The sequence below is a fragment of the Oryzias latipes genome, chromosome 18 (assembly GCF_053564925.1).
Source record: "Oryzias latipes strain Hd-rR chromosome 18, Olatipes_Hd-rR_3.1".
Taxonomy (NCBI): Eukaryota; Metazoa; Chordata; class Actinopteri; order Beloniformes; family Adrianichthyidae; genus Oryzias; species Oryzias latipes.
Window position 1 is genome coordinate 6,598,642 of NC_136254.1, and position 25,091 is coordinate 6,623,732.

General features: G+C 42.2%; 1 protein-coding gene and 1 long non-coding RNA gene across 2 annotated transcripts; one reads left to right on the forward strand and one right to left on the reverse strand.

Moving 5' to 3' along the window:
* The first annotated feature begins 1,281 nt into the window (after window positions 1-1,281).
* Window positions 1,282-6,698, forward strand: LOC101163710 (H-2 class II histocompatibility antigen, E-S beta chain). Its single transcript, XM_011492641.3, has 5 exons — window positions 1,282-1,375; window positions 1,472-1,744; window positions 2,615-2,828; window positions 4,289-4,356; window positions 6,289-6,698. The coding sequence occupies exons 1-5, from the start codon at window positions 1,327-1,329 to the stop codon at window positions 6,453-6,455; spliced, it is 771 nt and encodes a 256-aa protein (XP_011490943.2). The 5' UTR covers window positions 1,282-1,326; the 3' UTR covers window positions 6,456-6,698.
* Window positions 6,699-11,105: 4,407 nt separating this feature from the next.
* LOC111949279 (uncharacterized) lies at window positions 11,106-22,476 on the reverse strand. Its single transcript, XR_013651223.1, has 2 exons — window positions 17,543-22,476; window positions 11,106-12,910 (listed from the first exon to the last, which is right to left on the reverse strand). It is a non-coding gene; the product is annotated as an uncharacterized LOC111949279 (long non-coding RNA).
* Window positions 22,477-25,091: the final 2,615 nt, after the last annotated feature.

Below are 25,091 nucleotides of genomic sequence, written 5' to 3' on the forward strand. Positions count from 1 at the left end.
GGACAGTCAATGTACCAGAATCCTTAGAGAGAATTAGCTAATCTAACTCTACAACTACATGTTTAAATAGTCCAGCAGATGAGTTTCATCCACACGGGTCTGTTGTTATTTAGACGTGTGACATTTAACTGCTTAGGAATTGGGATTATGGTAGCAGATTTGAAGCTGGTGGGGACCCACATGTTACACACAGACATGATGAAGATGGTGGTGAAAATGTCAGTCAGCAAGAAGGCCCCCGGTTCCGTCTGGGGGACCTGAAACAGAACATCTATGGGGGACCTTTCTGTGGAGTTTGCATGTTCTGCCCGTGCATGTGTGGGTTTTCTCCAGGGATTCCGGATTCCTCCTACCATCCGAAAACATGCCTCATACATTAATTGGTTACTCTAAATTGTCCATATGAGGTAGTGCATGGGTGTGTGATTGTGGCTATGCAACAGACTGGCGACGTGTCCAGGATGTTCCCTGCCTTCGTTCCTCAAATGATGGAACTGGACCCAAAAGGATCTCTTGCTCTGAAGGAACCAGAAACATAAAACTGAACCAAAGGACAACCAGAACTTTAAAAGGTTAGACCAGAAACCAGAGTGGACACAGTCCTGACAGTGAGAGGGTTTACACATGAAGCCTCATGAAGTTTTATGAGGGTTAGATTCTGTATGTTCTGAGAACTTCATCCTCCAACCTTCAGCTGACGTCTTCTTCCCGTCAATGAGGACTGAAGAGAGGAACACGTGCACACGAGTCTATGTGGAGACTAAAAGTTCAGATGAAAGTTGTCTGCTTGTTGGGCGGCCGTGGTGCAGCGGTAGGGCAGTCGAACCATGATCGTAAGGTTGCATGTTCAATTCCCGTCTTGCACGCCCATGAGTCGAAGTGTCCTTGGGCAAAACACTGAACCCCACCTTGCCTGGTGGTAGGCGGGCGCCTGTGTTTGGCAGCGGAGGAGCCACCAATGTGTGACTGGGTGAATGGGTCGGTGACTGTAAAAGCGCATTGTCCTTGTAGGTAGAAAACCACTATACAAGTATACGCCATTTACCATTTGTAAGAGGGACTGCAGTAACATTCTCATAAATGTTCAGTGTGAAAGTTTTTCTGTTCAGGCGAAAAGCTGTGAGGTTCTAGAAGTGAAGAACTGTCTGAGGAAGAACCAGAACCTGTGAGGAAGAACCAGAACCTGTGAGGAAAGGTTTTGCTGAGGTCTCCATCTGAGATCCGAGCCCTGTTACTGTGATATCTGCCTGGTAACAGCTGACACCGTGGTCACGTGTTTATCAGTTGTTCTCAGTCTGTGTCCTCAGTCTGACAGAAAACACAGACATGGACTTTTCATCTCTCTGCCTCCTCTTCCTCACTCTGTACTCTGCAGGTAGCTTAAGTGATTATCAATACTACGATTGATGATCAATTCAATAATCAATAATCCTCTGATCATCTCTGATGTTCCTTCCCGTTTCGTCCTCAGATGGATTTTTAGAGTATGACATGCACCGTTGTCTGTTTAACTCCTCTGATATGAAAGACATTGAGTATATTTATTCAAAGCATTACAACAAAGAAGAGGTCATCAGGTTCAGCAGCAGTTTGGGGAAATATGTTGGATACACGAAGTTTGGAGTGATGGCTGCAGGATACTGGAACAAAGATCTTGAAGGACTGAGAGAAAGGAGAGCTGATAAGGAGAGACTCTGCAAAACCAACATTGATCTTGATTATCTGAATATTCTGACTAAATCCGGTGAGTCAGAGTTTTTCATGTTTTCAGGATTTTTATAAACTGAAATTTTCTGATTCACTTCAAACTAAAACAAACAGACCATAATATGTACACCTGTTTCCATAGAAACCCTTTCTAAGAAAAGGTTCTGTCTGCTTTAAGGAAGTTTTATTTGTAAAACTGTTTATTTTTTCTGTTCAAAATGAAAAATATAAATAAACTACAGATTTGATTATTTTATTTAAAACATTTTAATGATTTAAAGAAATGAAAAAACCTTCATGTGAGAAAAATCCATTTTTGATGAAAAACATGTAGATTTTCTGCGTCAACTTTAATGTTTTCCTCTGATCACGTGATCACACTTGTGTGTTTATTTAAAACTGATCAGGTTCTTCAGTTTGTTCTCCTCCATGATTCATGCTCCATCAGAGAACCTGTGATGTTCTCACAGGAGAACAGATCTACTAAACTCAGATCTGTAAAGAATAAAGACAAAATCCACAAATGGGGCTTTTCTGTTCTCTGAATGTCAATAAAGTTTCAAAGATTTTGATAAAACTTTAGTTATTTTCATGTTGAACAGAAATTGAATCTGTATGAATCTGGGTTTTATGTGTCTGACACTCGTGTGTCAAAGTCATGCAGCTTCACATGCACGTATCACACGTCACAGAGGGAAGAAGAAGGGATATTTTCAGACTGAAGATATTTTGGAACAGAACTTCTGCTAGAAATCAGTTTCTGTTCAGGAACTGGGTCCTTCTGAGGAACGTTCTCAGATGGATGAGCAGCTCCCTCTGCTGGTGACTCTGTGACATTACATAATGATTTGTACCGATTTGCGCGGAAACAGTCTGGAAACATTAAACTGAAGCCTCCATTTTTCAGTCAAACCTTCAGTCATGATTGAGTCTGTGACATCCTCTGGTGGTCACCATCCGGCCATGCTGGTCTGCAGCGTCTACGACTTCTACCCCAAGTACATCAAGGTCAGCTGGCTCCGAGATCAGGAGGAGGTCTCCTCTGATGTCACCTCAACCACTGAGTTGGAGGATGGGGATTGGTACTACCAGATCCACTCCCACCTGGAGTACACTCCCAGGTGAGTCCAGGGACAGAACCAGGAAGTCAGTCTAGAACTGTACTCTGAAGGATTGTTAAAATCAGCTGTTCCATCAGAATCTGAATACTGATGGAACTAGTAGGAAATAGTATTTACAGCAGAGCTGCTGTCACTGACTTCCTACAGTCAGAAAAAGAATAGAGCTAGAGGTTCTTTACAATATCCAGACAAATCTGCAGTGTTTAAAGTATTAATGTGTAGCAAAAGGATGGATGTATAGTTAAATTATTCATGTGTAGAAGTACATTTCTCTGAGACTGTTTTCCATCAAGCAGTTCTAGACCTTTGTTGCCAAAAGGAGGAAGGACTTTTGGGTTCTCAGTTCTGATTACGGGGAGTCTTTGTCTCTCTGACGTGACCTCCTGTATTGGTCTAAGAGCAGGTGGAGGGGATGGGCGGAGTTATCCAGGATGCTTCCTGTCTTTAGTGGACGTGAGGTTGTTATAAATTGGTTTTACTTTGTGTGACAAGCTGATTTCTCATGGAGGCCCCACCCTCCTGAGGTCTCCCGTGAGAGTCACAGCTGTTCTGCATTTGATTTACTCCCTATTTAAGGTGTGTTTGTTCTATTGTCTATGTCGGATCGTCTTTGTATCTATGCTCCTGTTCGAGTCTGTTTGCTCTTGGCATTAAAACCTTTTGTTTGGATCCTTGGATCCGAGTTGTTCCTTCCTGCTCCTGGGTATTCTCCCTTGGCCTAACTATCACATGATCCGACCATGACCAACCCAGCAGGAAGTTTGCACCTGAGGGACCTGGCCCTTCCACCAAAGGAAATTCAGCCACCGGTGAGGAGCTGTCGGGTCCTGGCTCAGGAGATTTGGAGATACATGTCTGGCATGCAACAACTCCAGTAGCGTCTCTCTAGGCTGGATCACATTCCCTCATCTCAGCTCAGTTAAACCCGACCAGGTGATCCCCGGCCGTTTGATGGAGCTGCTGAGGACTGCCAGGCATTTTTTCACCTCCTGCCGCCTTCACTTTTACTATAATCCCAGTGAATCCCAAACAGAGCAAGGTGGCTTTTGCTCTGAGCTTCTTGACCGGCCGAGCCAAGCAAAGGGGGTTGGCAGAGTGGGAGCGTGGAGAGGAGCAGTGTCGCTCCTTTTCAAGCTTTTTCCGCCTTATCTATGCTCCTGTTAAAGTCTGTTTGCTTTTGGCATTAAAGCCTTTTGTTTGGATTCTTGGATCTTAGTTGTTCCTTCCTGCTCCTGGGTTTTCTCCCCCGTCACAGAGGTTGAGCGGCCGTACTCTGACCGCACGTTCAGCTCCTGTCGGGAAGTGACCTTCAGGACCCAGAACCTTTCATGGCAGTTCTGGTCCACCACGTGAGACAATGTAGGGTTTAACAAGAACACCAGAATGGATCTAAATGTTTGGTTCTAACGGTTCTAGAGGAGTTTCTGATCCACTTTGATCCAGTCTGATTTTGGCTGCAGGTCTGGAGAGAAAATCTCCTGTAGGGTGGAACACGCCAGCCTGAAGGATCCCCTCATCACTGATTGGGGTAAATATCTGTCTCTTTCTCACCAATATGTGTCTCACCTGTCTGTGTGTCACCTGTCTTTCATTATCATCATCAACTTTATTTAAAAGGTGCTTTAAAACAACTGCAACCGAGACCAAAGTGCTGTACATCTTTAAAAAAAAAGCTAAAAACAAAACAGGCACCAATATGACAGACATATTTAAACCAACAAAGATCTAAGAAAGAAACTAAGTCTTGCTGGGGTTAAAAGCTAGAGAATAAAAATGGATTTGAAGGTGGGTTTTAAAAGTTGTCACTGAGGGGGCAATTCTAACGTTCAGAGGGAGGTTGTTCCACAGTTGAGGAGCAGCAACAGAGAAAGCCCTGTTCCATTTTAGCTGTCTCCTGGACCACGGTACCTGCTGGAGTAGCAGGGTGGCTGACATGAGGGAACGAGAGGGGGAATAAAGGTGAACAAGTTCAGAGAGGTGCAGAGGCTCAAGACCATGTATGCACCTAAAAATGTACAGATTAATTTTAAAATGAACTATATAAATCACAGGCAGCCAGTGGAGTGATGCAAGGACTGGGGTAATGTGCCCTCTTTTACGAGTCCCAGTTAAAAGTCGAGCCACAGCGTGTTGAACCAGCTGCAGACGAAAGAGCAAGAACGGATTCAGTCCATTGCAGTAGTCCAGGCGGGACGTGATGAACGCGTGTATCAGAGTTTCTGAATGCAGCCTGGAATGAAAAGATTTCACCTTTGCCGATCGTCTTAAGTGGTAGAAACAGGGCTTCACGACTAATCTAATCTGGCCCTTCAATTTAAAATCACTGTCAATTTTAAAACCAAGGTTGGTAGTTGTGGGTTTAGGATATGATCCCAGTGGCTCCAGGTCAGCAAAAGTGGACTCACAAGGGCCCCTAGGTCCAAAAATTATGACCTCTGTTTTCTTTTCATTCAAATTAAAGAAATTCAGGGCCAACCAAACTTTTATGTCCTCAAGGCAATCCAGGAGTGAATGATGAGAAGCCATCATTCTTTTTTAAAGGTAAGTACATCTAAGCAATCATCAGCACAGCAGTGAAAGGCAATGTTGTGTCTCCGAAGGATAAAGCCAACAGGTAGAGTGAGAACAGCAGTGGACCTACAACTGAACCCTGAGGGACCCCACATGACAGGTCTTTTTGTGTGAGCATCTTGGATGCGGAGTCGTCTTGTGCCCCCCTATCAGCCAGATAACACCTGAACCAGTCACGTGCTGTTCCACAAATGCTCTCTAGGTGGTTTAAACGAGATATTAAAGTCTTGTGGTCCACTGTATCAAAAGCAGCAGTTAAGTCCAACAGAACCAGAGCAACATGGTCACCAGCATCACATGCCATCACGACATCAGTGAAGACCATGGTAGAGCTGATTCTGTGATGCGGAGGGCCTTCAAGCCAGACTGGAAGATCTCCAAAGAGTCCTTTTCTTCCAGAAACGACTGTAGCTGACAAGACAATCCTCCCTAAGATTTTGAAAAGAAGTGGCAGTTTAGAGATGGTTAACACAGTTGGCTAACACAGAGTGGTCCAGACCAGTTTTCTTATGAGGTTGAACTACTACATGTTTAAGTTTAACAGGAACCACAAAATAGGACAGACTACTATTTATAATGTTAAGAAAACTCAGAGCTATACTTGGAAATATTTGTTTAAAAGATCGCGCAGGAATAGGATCACCTGTGGAGCAAGAAGGCTTCAAATGACCCACCACATCCTCTACAAAAAAAGGGTCATTCTTTTCATTACCAGCAGAGCAAGGGAACAAAACAGCAGGGTCAAGTTCAGGTTGGACGATCAAAGCTCTGGAAGCAGCAACCTTTTCATTAAAAGAAATTAAGAAGTCATTGCCCTTATCAGATGAGACATCTTTCTGTGTCTCACCTGTCGGTGTCTCAGCTGTCTGTAATATCTGTGTGTCTTCAGATCCATCCATGCCAGAGTCAGAGAAGAACAAACTTGCCATCGGAGCTTCAGGACTGATTCTGGGTCTGGTCTTGTCTCTGGCTGGATTCATCTACTACAAGAGGAAGGCCCTAGGTCGGTCCAGTTTAAACCGGTTCAGTCTGGTTCAGTCCAAAGAGGGTTCCTGAGTGTTTGCCAGCTGAGGCTGCAATTCATATGTTCCTGCAGACAGACGTTCTTTTTGATCTGAACCGGATCCACAAGTGGACCCAGCAACTGTAGAACCTGATCCAGAACCTCTCACTTCTTTCTGGGGTTCTGTGGTTCTGGATCAGGTCTGTCCTTCAATCACCTGTTCTGGTCTGGAAGATTCTTTGCTGTTCTTCATATTTAATCTGGAACATCATTCAAATAAACTTTATTGAACAACAGATGGTTCATGTGCCTGATGATGATGATGGTGGTGATGAAGGAGCTGCTGAGCTTCACAAGGAGGGAGGGACAGACAGAGACTTTTATTGTCATTGTACAATGACATTGAGCATCACCATTTCAGTGCCAGATGAAAATAACGAACTATATTACATTATATATAATATGTAATATTATATATAAAATAGATCAATATGTACAAGTGTACAAATATAACCTGTAATAAGAAATTTCCAAAGTTTGTGTGCAAAGATGTCAGATGTGCAAGAAGTAGCAATGAGGTAGAGTGTTGACGTTGGGCAGATACTTAAGTGGACAGAAGTATGGATAAGCATATACACCATATACACCATACACATATACACAGTCATTTCCAGGTTTCTCTCCATTATTTGTCATTTTTCCACATCTTCTTTCTGTCTGCGTCTCTTCAGTTTATCAAACCCCACCAGAATAAAAGCATCTAGAGCTGCATCTATGAGCAGCAAGGTGGGGAGGCAGAACTCACAGATTTACTGAAAATTCTTTCAGGTTTTCTTGGATTTTAGCTCTGAAACATGAAGATCTGCTGCTTTATGTCCAAAAGGTCAACTCCACAGAAATGATGGTACCTGAGGAAGTTATTCTCTGATCAATAATCTTCTGATCAAACAAAATGATGACCTTAACTGCTGTAAAAATCCTTTGATCTGATCTAAATCGTTGGATTTGATTTAATCTGATTCAAATTTCTTCAAACCAGTTTCAGAGTGAAGGAATAGAAATCTGACTTCTGATGACCTTCAGCAGCTGTGCTGAACTGTCTTACTGCACCATGACTTCTGGACTCTTCCGGTTCTTTAGGCAGAACAGCGACTTCATCTCTGACTTTAACATTATTTCAGTGAATATGTACATGTGTAAATGTTTAAATAAGTCTACAACTTAAACATTTGAAACCTTTAGAACTGTTTTTTATTTTTAGCATTTAAACATAATTCTACCCACAAACCGGGTCAGAATCAGAAACTGGTCCACAGCACTTCTCATGTTCATAGAAACACTGTGGTTCCACCTTTAATTGTCTGTTAAGGTGGCAGCCTGTTGACTTGTCAGTTCACCAGATCAAACAGAACTTTGATCAGCCAATCACAGCAGAGGGAGGAGAACCTGACAGTCCCGTGGTTCTGGATTTGCAGGTGAGAACTTCATGAAGATCAAAGCAGCAAAACTGAAAAATGTTTGAAACCATGTTAGAAACCTTCAGCAGATCTTTTTCTATGTGATACAGTTCTATGTGTGAGATCGTCGAGCTGCTCTTTCGGTCCATCATGTCTCCACCCTGTACAGATGTTTTCTTTGGGTTCTTGTGTTGTACAGTAGACCTCATAGCTGCTTTAGATGTATGAGGCCAGAACAGTCTCATAATTCAGAATTGCACACGGTCTGTGTCACAAATGTACACACTCTAATTCACAAATGTCATTTGATGCAAACGTGCAATATATATTTGTAAATGTACACTAAAGGTTTCACACATTCACATCCTGTGTTTCACAAACACCTGCACACTGAATGTTTCACACATGCACATTAAGTGTTTCTCACAAATATGCACGCTGCTTTTTTTAAAAAACACAATCAATATTTCAGAAATTTACTATATATGTATCAAAAATGCACAATAGGTGCTTCACAAACATAATTTTTAGGTACACTTGTGATGTGAACTCACAGATAATGCTAAATTTCAGAATGTGCATTCACAAACCCTCTCTCATTTGTGAATCTCCCCACATTTGTGAGAGAAATCTCTGCGGTGAATATTGGGACTCCCCTCAGGGAGCAGGTCAACGAATGTCACCATTGGCTAATGAATCTGGCAATCAAACTCATCATCAAAGCAGGTGTGTTCGCTTTCAGCCAATCAAATGCCCCTTAGACTTTCTCCTCACTTTCAAACTGATAAAGCTGTTCAGTACAGCAGTTGAAAGTACGCGAGCGGCGAGCATGGCAGAGAGGTCTGCTGAACAAGATCAGTATCAGCCTGTAGGTATTGTATTTGTTTGACCATTCCCTCATTGTAAATCTTGTAATGTTATTGAATAATAAGTTGAAGTGTTCTCCTTTGCCAATTGACGTGTTTAAATGCTTAAAATTTCAGTCGAGTCGTTTAAGGAGCACACCACCGCAAATTAGTTTAGCTTAAATGATGTGCGGTCATATCGTTAAAACGGTTGAAAGCAGGTGGATACTTCTGGTGTTGTTAAGTTTTATACCTGGCTACCAGCCCGTCACATAAAATACGAGTAACTGCAGCCTAGAGACCTCAAAACTAGATGGCTTCAGACGCAAGTTAAGTTGTCTGCCTATGAGTGAAGCTGGTGCGAATGGCTAACGGCTACAAGCCAGCTGTAGGTTTGTAACCTGATTCTGACGGAACGGGGGGATAAACATGCCAGATTTACAGCAGCAAAAGAAAGTTTAATAAAAAAGTATGGATTTGGAGACGACGTTACACATTGATGCTATGCTAACTAGCTAGTTAGCTGTTCCATATGTTGCCTTTACATGTAAACACGGTCCAGGTTAAAGTCAGACAGTATTTTCACTACCCGGGCATGACGAGGTGGATATGTGCAACAAAATTAACATTCATAAAACCAGCATTTTTCTAAATATGATAACAGATGTGAATCCACTGTTTAATATCAGACAGCCACTTATAATGCCCGTACCTTTCCTTCCAATGACATAATGACAAGAATTCCAAACATTAGAATCTTTTTAGGCTGTTTTGTAGCAGTCACAGGAAAACATGATGGGGGAAATCAGCTGTCAAAAGTGATAAGAGTAGATGTAAAGTACTAGACCCCCTCTTTTTCTACTGCTTTCATATCAGATGAAATAATGCCCCAGATATCCGAAAATGCAGGTAAAGCTTTTCTTTAATTTTTTTTTGTACAGGAACTATCAGCCCTGGCCATTCGCACAGCTCAAGCTTTGCGATTTAGCAAAAAGTTAGAAGCCCCAACTGCATCTCAAGGGACTGGTCAGAGCAGGCCAGTCTTGGCTGTAGGCAGCAGTCAGAGCACTGTATGCAGTTCTCCAACAGTGAGGCAGAGCATGAAAAAGTGACTACATTTTATACCACAGGGTCAAAGACTTGAAAAAAATCAAAAACCAATGGTAGTTTTCTAAATATTTGGAGATTATGTGGGTAAATTTTTAGAAAATAGGGTACACATAGTTACAAATATTAATTTAAAAAGATAATGTGAAAAAACAATTTTATTCACACAACGCTGATGGTTGTGCTGACAAATACATCTAACAAGTGATTGATTCATATGATTCGTCTGCAACATATTTTTTTACTAGATGTAAGGGGGAGTCTGCTTTTTTTCTCTTAGCAAGTGTCCTTGACCAGAAAAACATTGAAGACCTGTTATGCTTTACTTCTCTTGCTTTTGTGTTTTGTTCTGTCATGTTTGAGTTTCAGTTTCCCGTTTTATTTTGAAAGGTTTCCTGTTTTGTTGGAGTATTGAGTTTTACTTTTGGTCCCTATCTGCCCTCATTGTTGTCACCTGTGTCTCGTTTGTACGTTTTTATGTCCTGTCTTTCCCTCCCTCCTGTACTGGTCTATAGTCTGGTGTTAGTTCTGATGTTCCCCGTTTTAGTATCTTTTGAGTCTCCAGTTGTCTTGCCTGTTCAGCAGTAGTGCGTTTTATTCTTAGTTGTTGTTTAAGTTCCTATTAAACCTGCTGCCGCCTCCTCTCTACATCTGGGTACTCCCTCAACCCCCTCCGTGACATTATGGACCAGCCAAACTGGTACCAATCATGTGGTCCACGGGAGGCAGAGAGGACCAGCTTTATGTGGTCCCCTGATTGGTCCCAGTTCCCCTCCTCGTATTTAAACGGGAGTCGTCTGCTCTGATCCTAAGTCCTCTGCAGTTTGACCTCGACATTCCTCGGAACTCATCCCCCGCCCCCGAGTGAGCACTCGTGGAGACGCGAGCGCCCGTGAGGAGCAGCTGCGACCGGAGTGTAACACAGGGGGGGGGCCCGGGGGGGGCCCCACCCCCCCTATCCAACCTTCCCAGTGATCCTTGTGTACTGCGTGGCCGTGAGAATATGTGCTTCTGTGTTCAGACGGTGTTTTTTTTCTTGTATCTACACATTGTATCACAGTGTTGAGATACGACTTTTTTTGTCACCAATCATCACCCTGCCCACCTATTGTAACCATCTTTACCCATCCTAAGAAAAAGGTGCGCAGTCGCTGCAGCTGCCTCAGTAAAACTCGAACTGTATGTGTATTTGTTGTATGTCTGATCTTGTTCGGGTTGCACTGAAAGTATGTCAGATAAATGCATCTAGACATTAAAGAAAAACACAATTATAAACAACAAACCACAACAAGAATCAAGTTTCTCATGCACGAGGGAGAGGAGCAAGAGTGACAGAAAACGTCTACCACGCTTCTCTTCTCAAAGGTCTGCCTCTCCTCGTGCTGCTTTTATTAAGAACACAAGAAGGAGGTAACATTTTCAAGACAAAGACAAAAAGTTCATTAGGGGGTGTCGTCAAATGACCCTTTTGGTTGGATTCTAAGTTCAAACAGTATCCCTTATCAGCTGAGGACAGTGTGTCGTAAACCCCTCATCCTGGGTGGGGGATGAGAAGCAGATGAACAAACACACAACTGTTTTCAGAAGAGGTAAAAAGGTCAATCTGAGTTAACATTTAAACATACATTTAACCAAATACATTTAAGCAATGATAATAATAAAACAAATTCCTTCACATACTCCCTCCTTTTTATCATTGATAAATGTCAAAATCTCACATCCAATATCACATCTCTTTTCAGTTTTCTGTGACATCTTCATTTTCATAACACTTTCAATTTACACTCAGATGAGAAGTTCTTTTTTTTTTTTTCAAGTAATTTCAATTTCAAAATCATTACAGTCATCTTGTTCTCCCTTTAATAACAAGTTGTATTCTTGACTCATAAGAACACTTTGTACTCCACCATTCACTGCTCTGGAAATCATAGATTGAAAACAAGGAAAAATGCACATAGTGAACACACAACATATGATCAGTACCATAAGAATAGGTGTCACTATTTTTAACAAAGTTGCTACCAGGAACCAAAAGCAAACCAGGAGAAGAAATCCCAAGATTGGGGTTTCCTGTCATCCTGCATTGCCTGCTGAACCTTTTCAAGTTGATGTAATGCTTCTGTGATGCTGTGACCTTCATCAGTGTTGTCAGGAATAAATGTACAACAGTTGTCATTTAACATTTTACAAACACCTCCCTCCTGAGCAACCAATAAGTCCAAAACCAATCTGTTCTGTAGAACCATAAGTTTCATGCTTGACATTTCTTCATTATAGCCTTTAAATGCTTTAATTGTAGCGTTCAAAAATAAACCTAATCAATAATCAATGGTCTCAATTCTGAGAGCGTTTGTAGCATTTCCCACTCAGGGAAACAATGCCATAGTTACCTTTTCCCCAGTATTCCAGTGTTCATGGTCTTCAGGTACATCTGATCCCCAAATGGAATCATGTGGCTTGACATCACTAAGGTTACGTCTGTGACGCAGGTGAGGCTCATGGACTGCAGAAACTATGAAAGTGTGACCTGTGACCTTTACAGAAACACAAATCCCACTCCAGTCTCTAGGCAGACTGAGGTAGAGGGCCTGCCCACATAACCAAAACATTTGATGAACCACATAAGTACCATTGTTACCTGGAATTAAATCTGGATTAGATCCAACACAACGTCCTCCAGGGCAGGGAACTGCATAACCATGGGAAACTCTGTCATTGATTATCTGGACTGTGAAGGGAACAAGAAGTTCATGACACATCTTCGTCGGCAAAGTTCCTAAAAATTCTGTGCCATTGTTAGTTACACAATGTGGAAACACAGTTCCTGGTTCCACACTAGCATATGGAGCTAATGATTTTGTCAATTTCAGTTTTTTAAACTGATACAAACTCTTACAACTCGGTCTTACAAGAGTACCATTTGAAGTGGTAACGGCTCCAGTACTAATATACCCTCTGGTACTATATTCAAAAACACAGTCGTTTTTCCACGCAGAAAATTGCTTTGCCTGCAAATTAGGATGTAGGGATGAAGCTGGAATTACAGAACAAACATAGCAATCAGATCTATTCCTTTCTTTAGCCAGTAACATAACATACCTATGTAATGTATCTTAATTCCTGCTGGTAAGGTTTATAAGAAACATTGACGAGACGAGGGAGCCGTTCAGATGACGTACTTTAATATACTGCTTTGCGACAGTCGTAAATCAGAACTACGGACAGCGCCAGGGACATTACAAGAGCAATAGCTTGATTTGCCAAACATTACATCCCCTTTTCTCAGTAATAAAATAACATAAATAAGATCATCAACAGTAACAAAATAAAGGCTGTCTTAGTGCTCTAACATGGAGCTCGAATGTTCTGAAATAACCCAACAAAACATAAATAATAATCATAAACAAGCTTTCCAGCATTTATGAACTAATCTAGGAAGGAGAGGTTACCAGCACGTCACTTCCATCAGACGTCTGCGTCACGTCTGTCCCTGACTACTATCTGGCACTGGATGTAGCCGGATTACAAGTCTAGTCTATCAGGTGGCTTTACAGCTCTGCCACGTCTGGTGCGATATGGTTCGCTCCTTTGTGATGTAGAACACTGGGGAACCACTGAGGGTTGAGATGGTAGCTCTGAGGGTGCCACTGCACACTGCTCCTCCTTAGCTTCTGGCGTCCCTGCAGGTTCACACCAGGGCTCCTCGTTGGGCATGGTATGGCGCTATATATTGGCAGCAGCTGTGCTCGTGCAGAGATGCTGTCTGGTTCGACGGAACAGCTTGCCCTCACTGTCCACAATGTAGGAGCGTGGAGCACTGTGTGGTCGGACGACCACTGCTGGGGACCATTTTTGGTTTCCAGGGTGTGGCGCCATCCTGACCTCATCTCCGGGTTGTAACTCTGGCTTGGTGCTGACCGCTCTTCTGTCGTGGTAATGCTTCTGGATATGTTTTGTCTTGTCTAGTAACCATTTCACTTTATTGGAATCATAGGACGTGGGTTTGAGCAGTGCTCTGGCTGTAGGCAAGTTGTTGCGAGATCTCCTGCCCATTAGCAGCTGAGCAGGTGACAGTCCTACAGACTCGAGTGGTGTTGTGCGGTAGTCCAATAATGCGAGATATTTGTCTTTTGCTTTGCTCCACAGTCTTTTAACAGTTTGTACTGCCCTTTCCGCCTCACCATTAGAGTGTGGAGTGTGTGGTGATGATGTTTTGTGCTGGATTCCATAGCTTTGGCAAAATTCCTTGAACTCTGCTGATGTATACTGTGGACCATTATCTGTTCTTAGGATGGCAGGGATGCCATGCCTGCTGAACTGAGTTTTTAGTGCCTCAATAGTAGTGCTGCTGCGCTGATCTTTCAGCTTGTCTGCTTCAATGAATTTTGAATAATAATCCACGAGTACGATGTAATGCTTATCCTCAAACTCAAACAGATCGGAGCCAACTACTTCAAAAGGAAGTTCCGGTGTTTCTGTTGGCATTAGAGGAAGTTTGGGGAGTCGGTTTTGCACTTCCGCACACTTTGGGCAGCTTCTGATCATGTTTTCAATCTCGGCGCTCATACCTGGCCAGTATAACACTTCGCGTGCACGCTGTTTGCTTTTCACCATTCCCAAGTGGGACTGATGTATGAGGCGAAGCATGTCTGTTTGCATGGTGGGGGGAACAACAATACGCATACCTTTGTAGACAATGCCATCTGTTACCACTAGTTGACTTCTTGAGTCCCAGTATGGCTGCACAGGGGTCGGCACCTCTCTTCTGTGTTCCGGCCAGCCATGCTGAATGACCTGTTGGAGCAGACTCAGTTCATTGTTAGTTCGTGTCTGCAGCTCAGAGTATTTCTCTTCACTCACAGACAGAAAGTTGATCATGGAGACACACTCTAGACCTCCTGCCTCTGGCGTTTTGTCTGACAATTGAGCTCGAGACAGCGTGTCTGGCAGTTCCATATCTTTGCCTCTCCTGTACCTGACTGTGATGTCATACCACTGAAGTCGCAAGCGCATTCTTTGGATACGCAGTGGTGTGGACAGCAGCGGCTTTTTGTAGATGTCCTCGAGTGGCTTGTGGTCGTTGAATACTGTGACATGTTTTCCAAAAATATAGTGGTGAAACTTGGTGCAGGCATGGACAATGGAGAGCATCTCCTTTTCAATCTGCGCATAACGCGTCTCTGCATCTGTCATTGACCGTGATGAAAAGGCTACTGGTCGGTCGTCCTGTATCAGCACAGCTCCGAGTCCGGTGCTGCTTGCATCACAGTATATTTCCACAGGTTTTGACACATCGAAGAACTTCAGTACAGGGGGGTTCGTGCAAACATCCTTGAGCTTCTCAAAGGCTTGTTGCTGCGCTGGTTGCCACATGAATTCCACATCTCTTTTTGTAAGCTGCCTTAGTGGTGCGTCGATTTCGCTGAGGTTCGGAATAAATTTTGACAGATATGTCACAAAACCCAGGAACCGTCGGACACCTTCCTTGTCTGTAGGGGGCGGCATACACCTAACAGCTTCAGTTTTCACTGGGTCTGGTTTTAGCCCATCAGCTGTTATTAAGTGTCCCACATAAGGTACAGCTGACTGACGAATGTGGCATTTATTGAAGTTTAACCTCAAATTATAAGTCGTGGCTCGCTGCACAACCTGCTTTAGAATTTTGTTGTGTTCTGCTAGGGTTGGCGCTGCTATGAGGATGTCATCCATCACACTTGTGGCTCCACCAATGCCCTCTAGCATTTGATCCATAATGCGCTGGAATATTTCAGGAGCGCATTTGATACCAAATGGTAGTCTCGACCATCTGAATCTTCCAATGGGTGTGTTGAAGGTTGTTAGGAATGACGATGGGTCATCTAGCTCAATCTGGAGAAAGCCTGATTTTGCATCTAGGACCGAGAAGACCTTGGCATTGGGCATTGTCGACACAACTTCCTCTATTGTGCGCATGGGATAATGCTCTCGCTTTATAGCATTGTTCAGGTCGCTTGGATCGATGCAGATTCTAAGCTTGTCTTTGTTTGTGACTACTACCATAGAGCTCACCCAGTCGGTTGGTTGGTCAACCTTTGTGATATAGCCATCTTGCACCATTTCATGCAGTTTTTTCACTATCTTAGCTCTGAGTGCAACAGGCTGTCGGCACACAGGATGTATAACAGGCTTGGCATCTGGATCAATTTTTATTGTGTATTTACCTGGTAGTGTTCCTGTAGTATGAGTCAGTTCTGGGAAGTTCTCAAGCCCGACAGGTGTCTGGCGTTGTAGCTTCATTTCCAACTTCGCCTGCTTTGTTTGAAGCAGCATCTTGTAGAGTGTGTAGTCTCATGATAAGGCCCAGTGCCTCTGCTGTTGTGCCGCTCAACACATTTTCATGTGCAATGTCAACTATTTCAAACTCTGCTTTGGCCTTGTGTGCTTTGTATTTTAGCGGGAGGTCAACTGATGCAATTGGTTTTATTTTGTGGTTGGAGTAGGTTTTGAGCACTCTTTTAGACGTTTTAAGCTCACCTTTGTGGTTTAGGGATTGGTAACAGTTTAGAGTGAGCGTGTTACATCTTGCACCAGTGTCGATCCTGAACTGCACCTTCTTAGACAGGATGTCAGTGTCCACTAACCACTTATCTTCCACTAATGTTGCTATAGGAACTGCATCTGTAGTGAGGTTGATGTCCAGTATTTCCTCCTCACACTCGTCATTTGTTGACTCCACATTTAAAGCACTCACCATGCGACTGCGGCAAACTGATGCCCAGTGGTTTGGCTTATTACAGCATGAGCAGATTGATCCTTTAGCTGGACATACACCTTTACTCCACTTGTGTTTGGGGTCTTTCCCACATTTGGAACACATTTTTGCTTTACCTTGCACATTTTGCCTTGGTTGTGTGGGTTTTTGCTGCCACTGAGTGTGAGCCTTTTTATTTTGTGCATTAAATCTTGGTTTGCTTGACACTGCTGACACCTGTGTGTCCTCCTCTCTCACAATTCTCATCTGTGTTTGTGACATTTCAAACTGTTGAGGGATTTCTATAGCTTTAGCTAGTGTCAGCTCCTCACCTTTGTCCAAAAGTCTTTCCTTGACACGTTTTTCCCTCACACCAGCAATAATGGCATCCACGAGCATGTCATCTGGGTCACCATACTCACAATCCAGCAATAGAAGTTTCAAGTCTTTCACAAAATGGTCGAATGTCTCCGTTGCTCCTTGTTTCCTCTGCTTGAAGCGATGCCTCGCGATCCTCTTGTTTTTCCAAGGTCTTACGTAGGCTGCAAATTTGTCCAGGACTTTAACTGGATCATCCTTTTCACCGTCAGCCCACTGGAGCGTTTTGTAGATTTCTCTCCCTTGCTCGCCAAGCCACGTTCCAAGCCAGCCCGCCTTCTGTTTGGGCTCTTGCGCAGACAGAGGACCCGCGAACACGAAGCTAACGTGGCTGCTAAACCTTTCAAACTCTTGGAATAAATCCTCCGCTTCCCAGTCTATTCTTGGGTGGTCAAACTGCATAGTCATGGCTGCGTAGGTTTCTTACTGTTCTTATCCCACTTCTGACACCATGTAATGTATCTTAATTCCTGCTGGTAAGGTTTATAAGAAACATTCACGAGACGAGGGAGCCGTTCAGATGACGTACTTTAATATACTGCTTTGCGACAGTCGTAAATCAGAACTACGGACAGCGCCAGGGACATTACAAGAGCAATAGCTTGATTCGCCAAACATTACACCTATACCAAGAATTTGTCATATACAGGTGAGTTATGTTCATTTTTGAACTATTCAAAACATCATGTTCATCAATACTCAGCCATCGTCGAGAAATGTTTAGTCTGTCCTCGTTGGTGGTTCTTCTTGCAGGTGGATAATGATTCCAAAAGAACCAAATCCTTGTGGTGGCTCCTGTCAGGAATAGCAGGAACAGTAAACAAAATAAACTGTCTCTTAGCCCAGTTGGACACGCCATGGTGGATATGTGCCTATCTTCGGGAGGGAGAGGTTACTAGCACATCACCTCCTCAAGTCCTCTAACAGTGTAGGATCCGTGTAGTGCAAAAGAGATCTGGTGTGCTTTCTTCCCTAAAACTAGGTGGATTCCCCTGCTTCGCTGACTTTGAGACAAGCAGCTTCTATACAGCTGCCTCCCTTTGTAGTCAGACTTCCCCACCTAGCAGTTGGAATTAGCCTCACCCAGATGCTTTTTCTTGCAGTGTGACAGGTGGATCCAAAACGTCCTTTCAGCAATCTTTACAGCTGTTGGTGTAGTCAGCAGGACTTGGAATGTCCCTTCCCACCGTGGGCTGGACCAACACTTCCTTTTTATGGCCTTCACAAACACCCAGTCACCAACCTGCACTGGTGAAGTGTCCTGTGGAGATAAAAAGGAATCTGGCACTTGATTTGTCCTTTGCACATCTTTAGTGGTAAACATTTTTCTCAAATAATCCACTAAATTTGCATCATCATCTGGAGAATGTTGCTGTGTAGGATCAAGGTCTGGTAACCTATAAGAACGTCCATACAACATTTCAAAAGGCGTTAAAGGTTGACCTGCTGTGCCTGTGATACGCATGCTTAGCTGAACTAAGTCTATGCAGTCAGGCTACTGTCTGTTTGTCTCTTCCATGCATTTCTTTAACTTTGATTTGATAGTGCCATTAGTTCTCTCAACTAATCCTGCACTCTGTGGGTGATAACTACAATGTCTCTTTAAATCAATACAAAGATGTTGAGCCATTTTGTCTATCACTTGATTTACAAAATGTGTACCATTATCACTTCTTATCACTTGTGGTATGCCAAAAGTTGGGATTATTCTTTTACAAATACCTTTAGCTACTGTAATAGCATCTTGTGTTGCACATGGAAAAATTTCAACCCATTTGAAAAATGCATTAATAATCACTAAACAATATTTCAATCCTTTGCTTTTATTCAATTCAATAAAATCCATAAGGATTGTATGGAAAGGAAAAGGTGGTTCAGAAAATCTTCCTCTCTTAAATTTAACATTGCCTTGGGGATTATGATGCATACATGTAACACATTGTTTACAAAAAAATTTTTTTATAGAGTTTATAGAGCATAAATCCATAAGTTGTTTAATATTTCTCTAATAAGTTCATCCTCCCCCCTGTTGAATCATGGCAAGGCCCATGACTCAAAATTGCTACCCATTTGTACATGGATTTTGGTAAAATAGGTTTTCCTTCTGTGCTGACATAAAGACCTTGTTCTAACTTTACTCCTTTTTTTTTAACCATAAATCTTTTTCTTGTTTCGGTGCACTGTGTTGCATTTCTTTTAAAACATCAGCGGGTGCATCTGCAGTCACATCCTCATTTGTGCATATTTCTACATCTTTTGTTGCAGCTTGCTTTGCTGTTGCATCTGCAAAGGCATTTCCTTTAGAAATATGATCTGTTCTTCGTGTGTGTCCCTCACATTTACATCTTGCTACTTTAGATGGTAACATTACAGCAGTTAATAATTCTTTCAGTAAGTCTACATGCGTTACTGGTTTTCCTGTTGATGTTTTAAACCCTCTGTTCTTCCACTGTTGACAAAACAAATGCACTGTAGCAAACGCATATTGGCTATCAGTATAGATCGTAACTGGCTTATCTTTAAACAGTTTGCATGCTTCAGTTAAAGCTGTCAACTCTGCTGATTGTGCTGAGTAATTTCCAGGCAGGGGTCCTGCCTTCAAAACCTTATCTTGAGTTACAACAGCAAAACCCACTTTGTTTCTGCCTGTTTCATCTTTCTTTGCTGACCCATCAACAAAAACTATTTCTCTTTCAGTGAGATCTAAAAATTCATCACCAATTGGTTGAATTTCTGGTTCAGATTCATCTTTTATCTTGTTATTTCTTTTACCATCTAATCAATCTGGTTTCTTCCTTTCAGGACAATCTCTCTCTCCCAATGATCTCTCTGTCTACAAATCCAACATTCATCAACCTGCTCTGACCCTCTGTTGCTACTTCCTCTAGACCTTCATCTAAAATTTCCTTTTCCACGACCACGATTTCTTCCTCTCTTCACATTCCTTCCAAAAAACACATCACTACTTTCCTCTTGCCAAAATGTATCTTCACTTTGATTCCTAAATTTCTTTTTATTCACCATCACTTTTTCTGCATGAACAGCAAAATTCACAAACTGTTGTAGCGCTCCTGTAGGCAGATCTATGTAAAGTGTCCTTATCTAGTCTGCAATCCCCTGGTCTCATAGCTTGCAGTAAAGCTTGTTTCAGCTGCTGCCTATAGGGACTTCGTCATTATCATTACCCTATCCTATGAGTCGACTGTTAACTTTAAAACTTCTTCAAATCTGACTCTAAAATCAGACACTAACTCTCCATCTTTTTGTTTAGTTTGACCAATCTTTCCATAATCAGGTCTCATTGGAAAGGCTTCTCTAATTCTTTGTCCTAAAGGTGTAAGACTTTGAATCAACTCTTAGACTGTTATGCGGAAGAGGACCAGGTGGATCATCATCATTCATAGGATTCCTTTTTCCCTTTACTTTTGCCCAGACTGCTTTCATAGCAGTCATACATACTTGCTGACATTAAATGCTATTCAGATGATAAGCTCTCTGAACTTCCATCATTTGCTCATGAAAATCCTGTGGATTTTCCCTGTGAGAGATAACTCCCCTCACTGCCTTCCTAACATCCTCTAATGTCCAGGTCCTAAACACAAGAAGTGTAGGCCTCTGGCCATCTTCTCCAGCTCTGGGATTGGGCACTTCAATCATTGGAAATGTCTATGCAACATTAGATGACTCTCCAGCTTCTTCCAAACCAACCCCCATAGTTTTACTCCATTCAAGTTTTTTCCCTTTTCCTCCTAACATTATTTTTTCTTTTTCTGGTTTATTTAAATCAGTCACTGGTGGGTAAAAACCCGTCAACAGAGGAGCATTTGTCCCCTGGTAGGGAGGAGGTGAGAAATCAGCTGGTTTCTGCTCTCCCCCCCTTTCATCCTGCCCCTGCTCGGTCTGCAGCCCGCTGCAGCCTGCTGTTGCAGGGGTCTGAGTCTCACAACTGATTTATCCTCTTCTTTTTTAGGAATCAGACATGCTTCTCTAGTTTTACTTTTCTGAATGCCATTCTTTATTTTTCGTTGCTTCATTTAAGCACAGTTTTGCACAAATTAATTCTTCACTATTTTTTTGGTTCTTTTTTAGTTTTTATTCTGTTTTTAATTGGTAACCATTGAACTAATTCAGTACATTCCCCTTAAAATTGTAGTTTTTATCCCATTTTATCAATCCTGGATGAACCTCTTTCCATATATTTTTAATCTCATGTTAATTCAACTGTTTTATTTGAATTCCCCATTTTTTATTTTTTTATTTACGTTAGTCACAGAGTGTGATCAGAACCAACAGAGAATTTCTCTCAGGACCAAATTTCACTCCCCGTGCAACAAGCTTCTAGGTCAGACCTATTGTCTAATCCGGTCACACGTTTAGGGTCCTCCCAGGAGCAAAACCCGTTTTAGACTCTGGGTTCTTTTCACCTAAAGCCTAATGAGATGAAATCTTGTTCTACTCCAACAAGCAGCCTTGTGTTAACACCGCAAGGTTTCCAGCTGCTCACTGCTTCGAACAAGTTCACTCCTTTCACACATGCACACACATTCACACCAAAAAAAAGGTTATTTTTTATTTATTTTTAATTTTTTATAGGCCTTTTAGGGACTTGAACCCTCTTACGCGTTTTAGGCTGCAGGACTCGAACCTACACCTTTATACAGAATTCTGGACTTTTCCGGGACTCCAAACCCACACGTGTTTTAGGCAACAGGACTTGAACCTGTCCCTCAGAATTCTGGGCCCCTTCGGGGACTTGAACCCCTGAAAAAGCGCTGTACTTGCCTTGTCGTTGTGGCCTGACTGGTTAACGAATAACGTCAATCCGGACCCAGGGATCAGACCAGTCGATTGGCCGGCGTAGAATTCACTACGACGGACTTTCCTCCGGAGACCTAGTCTCACGGGCTGTGCACAGACTTCAATCGGCATGGTCCTCCCCCCAAAGACGCAGATATGTTGTCATCCGGCTCGTAAGGACCAAAGAATGTCAGATAAATGCATCTAGACATTAAAGAAAAACACAATTATAAACAACAAACCACAACAAGAATCAAGTTTCTCATGCACGAGGGAGAGGAGCAAGAGTGACAGAAAACGTCTACCACGCTTCTCTTCTCAAAGGTCTGCCTCTCCTCGTGCTGCTTTTATTAAGAACACAAGAAGGAGGTAACATTTTCAAGACAAAGACAAAAAGTTCATTAGGGGGTGTCATCAAATGACCCTTTTGGTTGGATTCTAAGTTCAAACAGTATCCCTTATCAGCTGAGGACAGTGTGTCGTAAACCCCTCATCCTGGGTGGGGGATGAGAAGCAGATGAACAAACACACAACTGTTTTCAGAAGAGGTAAAAAGGTCAATCTGAGTTAACATTTAAACATACATTTAACCAAATACATTTAAGCAATGATAATAATAAAACAAATTCCTTCACAAAGTAATTTCGTATGTCGGTGTAAAAGCTGTGCGTATGACAATAAAAGGATTCTGATTCTGAAGAAACCACCAGTGTGAGTAATCTTTGCCTGTCTTGGTATCAGCCAACTCCGAACTGTTCCAGCTGCTGCTTTCAAAGGTTGTAAGCATTGAGACGAGATACTGCTGATCATTATATAAAACTTTGTTAACATGACCCCCCTAACAGTTTGGGTGTCAGACCAGACAATTGCCCCTCATGTTTTAGATGTTCTTCTGCTTCAACACACCTTTAATTAAATGGACAGGTTTTTAACGTTGTTCATATCTCTGAACTTGTTGATAATGTCATACAATGATTTGAATCAGGTGTGGGAGGTGGGAAACATCGAAAATGTGCAGGACAGTGCCCTTCAATAAAAATAAAAACATTGGCATCTTCCCAAAGAGGATTACTTCTCTTAGTAAATGAGGCATCACAGAGAACTTTACAACCATATTTTTGTCTAAAATAAAACGTTCGCTTTTAAATTCAGACGAAATACAAGTTGTTTTTCGACCAGAAGATACAAAAATGAAACTGCCTTTGGAATCACTCCATCTTGATGGTATTAAAATGGCCTTGTGGAGGATGCTAGACCTTTCAGAGTTAAAGACTACCTTCTGTTCTGTCACTGCTTTCCAGGTACTTAATCATGGTATGCAGCCTATTAAGCAGGTCCGGAAAGGTCTGAAAGAAACTGGAATCTGGCCAAGTCTTTCCGCCAGACCAGAGGTCCACTCTCTAAGTTTCCCAAGGGTGTCAATTGTGGGGCTTAGCTCACAGATAAGTTTGTTCGTGTTTTTAGTGGAATGATTTGTGGCTTTTGATTTTAAAGACTAAAATCATTTTTTTGTTTCCAATGCTGCAAGGTGAAATACGCGTCAGAATGATCAAACAATACCCTGTCTCTTAAAAGCTGCAGAGAGACTGTTACAGGACCATAATCCTGTCATCAAGATGACTCCTAGAAAATAGAACTTTAACCTCTTAAAGTCCCATTCTGATCATCTTTTAATATATCTGAAAATTGTTTTTTTTAATTGTGATGCCATATTTTGGCCTAAAAACGATGTCGTCTCTGTTTTTATTTTTATTTTTAGGACAGTTTCTGCAGAGCAGCAGCAATTCATTAGAAATTTGCCTCTGGGTTGAGGGCATGACTGTTAGCACGGAGTACGCCAGCCCTCATTACCCTAAATCCCTTCGTTACAAATCTCCAGCTAACTTACAACAATACATCCTCAACTCAACATTGCTGGTGGAACAAAAGTGGCTTAGAACCAGATAGCTCCTCGGATGAGGAAAATCAAGATGTTTGCCTACAAGCGGATGAATCAGAATGGTGCGGAGCAGGGAGCTTGTGGTTTGCTGACTAAACCAGCTGTCACAGCTAGACACTTTTCCCAATTACATTTTTTGTGTGCTCCCCATTCACAAAAATTTGAATAAAGAAATAATCAGATGTCTTTGTCACTATGACAGACAAATGAGGGGGAGAAAAATCCAAAAGCTCACATTGTCTGATTTTTAAACTAATTTGTTTGAAAAATATGGTGGAAAATAAGTATTTGCTCACCTACAATCAAGCAGGACTTCTGGCTCTCACAGACCTGTAACTTCTTCTGTAAGAAGCCCTTTCATTTTTAAGTGGGAAAATTTGCACATTTGGTGGCTGACTAAATACATTTGCCCCAATGTATTTGCACAGTAGTTACTGATGCCCTGTTACTACGTTTTGTGTGAGGTTGTCTCAAATATTACATCTGGTCTTAAGAGGTTAACTGTTCTACACAATACCACTAAGCACCTTAACAATATTCTTTCTGATAACCTCTAGACCATGATCGAGAGCACTCGCTGGCCACAATCTACTTGTGACAGTGATGAAGAAGACAAGGAGCCCATTCCATTAACGGACGTCAGTACCGTCACTGGGTTCTTAAGGCAATTCATTGAGGACGGTAATGGTCTCCTACTTTCTAGTACATTGGGTCTCAATTAGCATTGGGACGTTTGTGTCCTAGGAAGGATAATTATGGAGTTGGTAATGTTAATGCAAATTTAATGAAACTTGCACAAAATGTGTAAGTGCAGAAGTGTCACATAGTTGGATTATTCTCTTCTATAGCATCACAGAAGGTTCTCTGTGACCTTATGAAGTTCTGGGTGGGATGGGAGCACCAAATAAGGAGCCTATACTTAAATGTAGTGCGCTCAACCTACCTAGTTGCTCACACCTGCCTCTACACATTGGAGCTTCCTAGTCACTACCAGACCTACACAACCTTTAAACAGGATACGATCATGGCTCCAAGTTCTATCAGCTCAGGATCTGGGAAAGTGTATTGAAAATGTTTATTGTCATTGCTTCAACTTCTTCGTTTAGCACTTCTCACTTAAAAAAAGAAAAAATGAACTGCCATTGTTAAGGCAGTCTTAAATGGGACTACCTCAATATTCTAAAACAAGCTGTGTTATTATCTGACTGCAATTGTGTATAGTGTGTATTAAGATAGTTGCAATAAAGTTTTGTCAAAAGACTTTGTCCTGTGTACTACTGTCACACCTGACTTTAAATCCCATCTTCCACAGAAAGTTCTGTGGAGAAACTACCCTGACTTTGCTCTGTACCCCTCTACATATTGAAGACTTAGTGAGGTCGGATTTAGGTAACCGTTTCTCTGTCAATCACAAATCCATACACCTCCCTGCTCAG

Excerpts from the sequence above, each read along its gene's own strand:
- LOC101163710 (XM_011492641.3), top strand. The coding sequence starts at position 1,327 with ATGGACTTTTCATCTCTCTGCCTCCTCTTCCTCACTCTGTACTCTGCA. Across the intron at positions 1,376-1,471 it reads CCTCACTCTGTACTCTGCAG|ATGGATTTTTAGAGTATGAC; the intron begins GTAGCTTAAGTG and ends TTTCGTCCTCAG. Across the intron at positions 1,745-2,614 it reads GAATATTCTGACTAAATCCG|TCAAACCTTCAGTCATGATT; the intron begins GTGAGTCAGAGT and ends TCCATTTTTCAG.